The sequence below is a fragment of the Propithecus coquereli genome, unplaced genomic scaffold, assembly GCF_000956105.1.
Source record: "Propithecus coquereli isolate 6110/MARCELLA unplaced genomic scaffold, Pcoq_1.0 Scaffold241, whole genome shotgun sequence".
In the NCBI taxonomy this organism is placed as follows: Eukaryota; Metazoa; Chordata; class Mammalia; order Primates; family Indriidae; genus Propithecus; species Propithecus coquereli.
Genome location: NW_012147964.1, coordinates 352,759 through 361,808, shown reverse-complemented (window position 1 = coordinate 361,808; position 9,050 = coordinate 352,759). Strand labels below are relative to the sequence as shown.

The 9,050-nt window shown below is 44.8% G+C and overlaps 1 protein-coding gene across 1 annotated transcript in view; it reads left to right on the top strand.

Annotated features, from left to right (window-relative positions):
• LOC105811841 (putative methyl-CpG-binding domain protein 3-like 3) overlaps nt 1–5,325 on the top strand; it is a 12,079-nt gene extending 6,754 nt beyond the window's left edge. Inside the window, exon 2 of the mRNA XM_012646115.1 lies at nt 5,317–5,325. Within this exon, the coding sequence (XP_012501569.1) occupies nt 5,317–5,325 (9 nt within the window). The remainder of the gene's footprint in view (nt 1–5,316) is intronic.
• The last annotated feature ends 3,725 nt before the right edge of the window (nt 5,326–9,050 follow it).

Genomic DNA, 9,050 nt, shown 5'->3' with positions numbered 1-9,050 from the left:
CCGAGTAGGTCAAACTACAGATGTGCACCACCATGCCTGGCTAATTAAAAAAAAAATTTTTTTTGTAGAGATGGGGACTCACTATGTTGCCCAGCTGGTCTCGAACTCCTGGCCTCAAGTGATCCTCCTGCCTCAGCCACCTGAGAAGCTAGGATAACAGGTGCAAGCCTTCACACCTAGCCATTGTTGGTAGTTTGAAGGACTCTAGCTGACATATTATATGTGCTGCTCCTATGAGGACTGCAGTGGCTCCAGGCGGGCCCTCTCCATGGAGAGGCTGTGGTATCTGGGTTTCCTTCTGATGATAAGTGAACTCTTCTTCTGCGGAATCTGCTTGTTCATCTGGAGGCACACGTATTCCCCAGCTGCTGGTGGAGCAGCCTGACTTTGATGCATCCTACACCAGGCAGCCTCCAAAACCCCAACTCACCCCAGGAAGCATGACTCTCTTGTCTCTTCCATCCCACCGCAACATGTCCCTGTCCCCATGTGAACAGGTGGTGACGGCCAAGTAGCTGGGCACTGCCCATGTGCAAGAGGAGGACAATTTTGCCCATTTATTCCCTGTTTCTGTGAAGAGGATGGCGTTCTGGAGTTCCCTACACTGCCATGTTCCCTGATGTCACTTCTCAGAAGTCTTTCTTAAGCACCTCTGTGTTCCGAGGTCTGTGCTGGGGTTTGGGAGTGCAGAGATGAATGAGACAGACACATTCCCACCCTCATGGAGCTGTCTGTCTCATGCCCTCCTTGTGAACTAAAGACCTGCTTCTTGTTCTGACTTTATGTTCTCTAAGGCTAACGGCTTTGGAGCTTTTGAAGTCTGTGTTTGAACTTGGGCTCCTGAGGCCAGATATCCCCAATCACCCTGGATATCGACTGAAGAGGCTTGCATTTTTTTTCCCTTGTCAAAGAGAGTTACCATATTTATTAGAATTTAGGCATCATTATTTCTCTGCTCCTAAAGTCACACCTACTCATCTTGAGCACTTGAGAATTCACACTGGAGGAAAACGGTACGAACGTAACCAGTGTTTTCATGTCTTCCACACTCAATGTATCCTCAAAAGGCACAAAATAGTGCGTACTGGGAGAATCATTATGGATGCAATCGGTGTGGAAAGGTTTTCAGCACAAGCTCCGCCCTTGCTGTACACAATAGCATTCATCGGGGGGGAAACCTATGAATGTCAGGATTGTGGGAAAACCTTTAGGAAGTCACAGCATGTGAGAACTCATACTGGAGAAAAACCCTACGCATGCAAGGAGTGTGGAAAATCCTTTACCAGTAGCTTTTCTAATATAGTACACAAGGGAATTCATAATGGAGAGAACCCCTATGAATGCAGCGACTGTGGGAAAGCCTTTAATCATCTCTCCTGTGTTAAGAAACACGTGAGAACTCACAGTGGAGGAAAACCCTATGAAGGTAATCGTTGTGGAAAATCTTTCACTGGTAACTCTTACCTTTCTGTGCGTGATAGGTTGATGCAAATGCAATAACTTTGGGAGAGGTATTCTCTCATTCCTCAAACATGAGACAATTCACACCATATGTATGGGTTATCTGTTCATGTGTCAAAAATCACTCCCTAAAACTTTGTGGTTTCAAACAATGAACATTTATTATCTCACAATTTCTGTAGGTTGGGAATCTGGGAACAGCTCAGCTCTGTAGTTATTATGCCTCAAGATCGCTCATGAGGTTACAGTCGAGATGTCAGCCAGAGCTGTGGTCCTCTGAAGTCTTTAATGATGAAGGGTCCCCTTGCAAGAGGGCTTATTCACATGCCTGGAAAGTCAATGTTGGCTGTTGTCAGGGGACCTGCAGTTCCTCACCCTGTAGACGTATCCACAGGGCTGAGTTTCTTTACGATGTCACAGAAGATTCCCCTCAAAGAAAATGATCCAAAAGAGCCAACAGAGAAGGCACAAAATCATTTATGGCCCAGCGTCAGAAAGACATCTTTTTACTTCTTCCATGTTGTATTTGTTACACACACACACACACCGATCCTGATACAATGTGTGAGAAGATTACACAAGGTATGAAGGCCAGGAGACAGATTGCTGGGAACCATCTGGTAAGATTGCCATGAAGCTGGTGAAGAAAATCCTTTAGCAGATCCTCACCCTTCTAATCAGTGTGAAGTAGCATTCAGTAAACCACAGGTTAACTCACTCTAGAGAGAAACCTATAAGTGCAATCGATATGTTAAAACCTTCAGTTCAAATTCTTGCCTTGCTGTGTGAAAACAAAAACCTATTGGAGAGAAGCCCAAGGAATGCAGTAGCCAAAAGGAAAACCTTCAATGATAGCTCCAGGAAGTAAAGTGACAAGTGACATTTAGGAAAAACCCTATAGGTGTCATCAAAATGAAAAACTCTTCAGGGGACACTCATCCTTTTAGACACCTTTGGGAAATCACACTATAGAGAAACACTCTGTGTGTAATAAATGTTGAGAATCCTACAACACAAGCATTTGCATTACTGAGCACAAGACCATAGTGTTTGGTGAGGTATAAAATTCTTGAATGTTCTTTCCATTTTTTAAGGTATGAGTTCATACTAGAGAGAAAGAATTGAATGCCATCAATATTGGAAAGGCTCCCATTTTCTTCCACATTTCTCAGTAGTGGAAGAACTCACACTGCAAAGCAACTTGTGAATATAATATTCTTGAAATAGTAACGTCACATATTACTGCTAATTCACTCATAGTTTGAGATGGATTCACGTCCACTACAGCTTTCAGCTCTTCATTATGCCCCTTGGTCTCAGGTCACCACGTGGCTCATTTTCAAGATTAAAATCACCAGGACAGAACTTCCCAAACCATTGAAGTATTGTGTGTTCATTAGCCACATCCTTCCCAAACACTTTGTTGATATTTCGAGCTGTCTGCGCTGCATTGGTTCCATGACAACACTCATGTTTGAAAATAACACAGATTTTTGACTTATCCCTGGTTTCACAAAAAATTGCTCTAAAAAAAATTGAAAGATAATCACAAGCCAAACCACGTATTTGAAAGAATGAGGATGTACCTTCACAATAAAAATAAAACAAGAATTGTCAAAGTGAAATGTCATAGATATCAACTGTCAAACTTGGTACTTAACACATTGACTGCCACACTAGAAAAAAAAATTTTTTCCTTGGGGTCACGGTATTTTATTATGAAAATAAAAAAAACTTCAAAAACAAAATGATCCTTTCTTATTTAGTGAAAAAATGGTTATTATTTTCTGTGCATGAGTTATATGCAACTTGAAAAATAGTTCTCGCAGCTCCCAAGGTGAAGAGACGTGTGAGTTACATATGCATCATGAGGTCCCAGGTTCAAAACTAGCATGAGTTAAATATAACTCGCATAACAGTTAATGTGTTAAGGATATCGGACATTTTCATACTTAATAACCTACTAAGATTTTCAGCTACTTTGATCCATTTTCCCAAAGGCTAACAACAAAACACCTAGAGTACCCTTCTTGTTATTAATAATTACAAAATACACCCTGAAAATGGCAGTGTTTCACCACCCTAAGTCCACAAAGCAAAGTGACTTCTTTTCCATTTGAACTGAGGGTAACAACCAATGAGGCAGTACTTTCTGGTTTTTGTTTTTTTAAAGACACTACTTTATTTATTTAGACACAATCTTGCTCTATCACCCCAGCTAGAGTGCAGTGGTGTGATCATAGCTCACTGCAGCCTCAAACTCCCGGGCTCAAGCAATCCTCCTTCCTCAGCCTCCGAAGTTGGGTGTACAGGCTTGCAACACCACATCTGGCCAATATTTCTATTTTTTGTAGAGATGGGGTCTCACTGTTGCTAAGCCTGGTCTCAAACTCCTGGCCTCAAGCAATCCTCCCTCCTTCGCCTCCCAAAGTGCTGGGATTACAGGCATGAGCCACCTAGAGCAGCCTTACTTAACTTATTTTGTATGGTCAGAAATGTGTAACCTTAGATGCCCACCATTGAAAGGAAAAAAAAGGCAGAACACAAACAAGGTCAGTATCCAATTTAAGGAAATTATAAACAGAACAGCACAAGAAACCAGACTCAAGTAGACAGAAGGAAAAAATAAAGAGCATAAAACAACAAAATTTAAAACAGAGATACAATAGATTGGCAAAGATGAAAGTCAATCTGAAAAAAAAAACAATGACATCAACAAACTTCTAACATGACTGATTAGGGAAGAAGGAAAAAATGACCAAAAACATTATAAATGGAAATTTAGACATAACTTCAAATATTAAACAGATGACAAGAGATTATTTTGGACCTCAGGCCCCAGATTTGGAAAACGTAGACAAAAAGGACAAATTCCTAGAAAAATATAACTTGCCAAAACAGACTAAAGCCACAAGGTGGCGCTGAAACGTTGATGTTGGAACCGCCCGAGTCTGTCCAGGAATTTGGATCTTTAAGGGATTTATACGGATGGCTCCAGGCTTAGATATCTGGAATTTGCAGCTGAGGTACCTTGCACCTTTGGGTCCTTCTCCAGGGGCAGGAGGAGTGGAGATGGGGACGCCTCTACCAGGAGGTTAGGGAGGATGCTGATGCCAGTGATGTATGATTTGTTAACACTTAGGAATTATGTTCTATGTGCCCTACATGAAATAACCCAATCTGCACAACACCTCGAATCAGGTCACTATTCTATTTTATTAGTTTCCTATTGCTGTGTCACACAGTTAAAGACTTAAAACAATGCACATACTTATTACCTTGCAATTTCTGTGGACTGGATGCCTGTGGGAACAACTTAGCTTGGTGTCAGGGTACCACAAGGCTGCAATTAAGGTGTCACCCAGGCTGTGTTTTCATCTAGGGGGGTCCACGTGGGAACAATCTACTTGGAAGCTTTTTTTTTTTAAAGACAGAGTCTCGCTCTGTCGCCCTGGGTAGAGTGCAGTGGCATCATCGTAGCTCACAGCAACCTCAAAGTCCTGGGCTCAAGCCATCCTCCTGCCTCAGCCTCCCCAGCAGCTGGGACTACAGGCATGCGCCACCACACCTGGCTAATTTTTCCATTTTTTGTAGAGACAGGGTCTTACTCTTGCTCAGGGTGGTCTCCAACTCCTGACCTCAAGTGATCCTCCTGCCTCGGCCTCTTGGAGTGCTGGGATTACAGGCGTGAGCCACCGCACCCAGCCCTGGCCTACCGCTTATTAACAGCATTCATTCTTTAACTCAAAATAATCAATGTGCCCAAGTGGCATATTTTGGGGTGCTGTATTTTGATCCCCAGCACAGGCAAAGGCAGAATGGAGGTGCCCTTAAGCTCCTGTGGTCTTATCCCAGGTCAACTGAATGCACAGGTATGGAGTGAAGGGGAGGTCATTTAAATGCAGGTTCCCAGGTGCTGTCATATAAGTGCTCTCCGAAAGGGACAGAGTGTGGCCTAGACAGACACACCCATGGCATTAAGAGGTGGGATTCTGACAAGCCGACATTCTGAGACCCAAGGCCCAGGAGGAAGTTCCGGGAACCCGGTGGCAGACACCCCCGACTCTAGGCCAGGGCCCCTCTGTTAAATGGCAGTCTGAAACATCCCTTTCGAGAAATCTTCCCTTGGGGGTGGAGCATTTCCCATTCTCCAAGAGGCTTATATTGAATTTTGCAAACCCAGGAAGGCACGGTTTAGGCTGCCACCACTGCCAAGCAGCAGTGGCATCCAATTTCTCAGAGAATGGGGAACTTGAAGGGGTTTGGGGGTGTGGGAAGGACATTTTGGAGGGAGGGTGGAGAATCAGTGTTACCTCACGTAATCTTCACTGTGGTCATATGAAGGAAGGTCTATCATCTTCAATAATAGAAGGATAAAGTGAGAAGTGTAGAAGATTATTGCAGGACAGGCCCCCACTTGGTTCACATCTCCCCGTATCTGCAGCTTCAGGGGATCCTCTCTCAAGCTGACTCTAGATTTGGCCATGTGACTTACTTCGGGCAACAGGACAACAGGAAACACCACAGAAAGCAGAAGTTTGGAAAGCGTCTGTGCATATTTGGGCTTGCTGTCTCTTCCCACTGGGCACACCGTGACCACCACCATGTGAACAAGCCTGAGGTAGCTTCCTAAAAGACGACCAAGTGCGGGTGTCCCAGCAGAGGCCTCAGACACAGTAGTGAGGCTGTGACCAGAAGAACCACCCAGCCAACTCCTAGAACCATAAGAAATCAATGGTTGCTGTTGTAAGCCACTAAGTTCTGGGGCTGTTTGTTACGCAGCCAAAACTAACACGTGAAGGTACGTGACTAACTCAAAGCCACACAAGGAACCAAAGGTTGGGAGTCTGTCTCCTTCCACACTACATTCTGTATTCAGCCCAAGGAAGGTTGTTCAAAACCCTTTCAATTCATGGTCTGCCCCATGGCCACTCACCTGCCCACCCAGCGTGGGACAGGTCTTCATTTCCAGGCTGACATTGGAAATATTTAACATGTAAGTTCCCAGCATGTTGGAACAAAGCAAGGTTTTAGGGGTCCACTGGGATTCCTGGAGTGAACCCATTAGTGGTTGGATCATGGGGGTGTCTGGGGGCCTGTGGGGAAAGCAGTGGCTTTCCAACTGGCATGGAAATAGTGCAACATTTAAATCACCAGTTTGGCTGTATAAATATATACCTGTGTGTCCTCAGCTCTGCTGGTAGCAATTATTGAACTTCCAGTTTCATGTGCTGAAGAATCAAGGGGTTTGTCTCTTCTCAAAACAGGTACCCACAATTTCCAAGAGGTGTCCCTTAACATAGCGCAACCCATAGCCACACCCCCACACACGTGCCGAGGGTCCTCGCCTGGACACTACACAAAAAAACAAGAGTATTCTTAGATAATTTAATTTAATCAGAATTTTAATATAAACAGGTAATTATCCCATATTTTACATGCAGAACGATTTCAATATTTCAAAAAAAAAGGCATATTCTGTACATGGTGCTACTTGGCTCTTGTAGGAAAACATTGAAAAAAATAATAATCGAACTTTTGGTGGGTTTTTGTGTTTCTGAGCTGTTTTCTGCAAAAGCTGCGGCACGTTTGCTCCTGCGCTGCTACCGCGCAGGGCCGAGGCCACCCAGGCACACAAAGGGGCAAGGAGCAACAACTTTGACGCAAAGTATAAACCCTAAAGAAGCCATTCCTGAATATGTGCACAGACGCACACTCATTTTGGGGGGGCTATTCCTTCCTTCACAAATGGGACCAAGAGCCTCAGATCTGGTTTTTAACAAGGGGTTTCATGGCCCACACCCAGATAAAAATTTGGCTGGAGGTTGATTATGGACCTTGACTGCTATCAGAAGGTGACAGCTCAAAAAGCCACCGTTGCCCTCTGTTTCTTGGGGACCCGCTAAGGACACATTCACCTTCAGTGTCAGCCCCTGACAGTCCACCATATGCTTTTGTGTGCTCTAAGAAAATCAGTGCCGATCTGTTCTTTTCCTTCCCAACCCCACTTCCGGTGTCAATCGATATTCTGAAGAACGATTCTGGAAGATTTTTCTGAAGTGACATCACTCTTCATGTACCATTTATATCAAATCAGCATTCCCTATTCCCCATCCCCAACAAAACCACAATTTCCGAAAAGCCCAAGATGTCAAGGACTCACCAGGTGGCATCCAAAGGACATTGAACCCCAAACTTCCACCCGCCATGAAGTAGAAAAGAGATGGTTGTCGGGATGATGGGACCTACACTGGTTTACCAAGACGGTCAGCACAGGTCATGCCCTGATTGCATTCCTGCCCGCTGACTAGTGTCGTAGCAGGCTACAAGGAAACACTTCCCATCCCATAAGCATGGTGCACGGTCAACTGTCTGCCCTGGTGGGACACAGTGGAAGATCTGTCCACCAGTTGGCCACAAAGCCCCCAGCGGTCACAGGAATGGACGTGCAGACCCTTGCATCGATCCTGCATTTTCTCTCAATTTTTTTCTTGGCCTATATCCGGAGAACCAGCAGTGCTTCCCCCGACTAGCCTCAAATTTCAGAACAGCACCTAGGACAGCTCCCAGGACACGAACAATTCCGGACATCTTTTGTCATCACTGATAGGGGAGGAAGGGATGCACTTGGTATTCTCTTCCTGGAGGAAGAAATTGCTGCGTGGCTTTCACCACATTCATGAAAAGGATTTTAATAATAATAGTGAGAGAGACATCTTCAAACACAAACACAAAAAAAAGCGTCATCCTAAGCTGGTTTTGTTGCATGTTTTTGTAACCCATCGCTACAAACTCCCAGGACAACCATGACTTTCTAGGACGAAAGTTCTACAGTTACAAAGTCAACATTTTCTAATGCCAAGGAAGGCTTGTGACTCCATGGCTGCTTGCTCGTTTCATGGCGGCAGTCGAGACAGTTAAATAAAATGGGTGAAACTCGTTTGCACAGGGCGGGCACAGGTCTCTACCCCTCTCTCCAGGGCAGGTGGAGAAGGATGAGTCTGCAAGGGCAGTGCAGCAAGATTTGGCGAGATGACAACAGCCCTTGCTGTCCCTGCCTAGACATTCACACGGATTCTCAAAGTCGCACAAGATCAAACAGCCTCAGCTTGAGGTCAACCAAACCCCAACACTGGGGTCCAAGGTTTTGTGGCTAAAAAAAAGCATTCAGCACATTAGTGGGTTTTGGATTGGGATTTCCCCAAATGCCCCCCTTCCCACTCGGAGGATAAAAGGAGACATTGCATTAGGTGCTTGTGTGTGACATGCCCATGAACGCAATTCATTCTGCCCCCGAAGAGCATCATTGGCCTGAAAAGAGTGGGAACAGACCATCGGAGAGCCCAGGGCACCTTTGTGCTCACTTCAGGGGGATTCAGTGGGACAAGTGGGAAAGCTGGCTTTGCACCAAAGCCTGCCTTCGTCCCAGCCCCAGATGAGACACACCCCTCGTGAAAGCAAAGTAGACCATGCGTATATCAGATACATCACGATGGCTGAAATGTGGTTTATGTTTGGGGAATGCGGTATTAACGGATGGAGGATTTAAATAAAAAAAAAACAACAAAAGGAAGATTAAATTCAGAGAA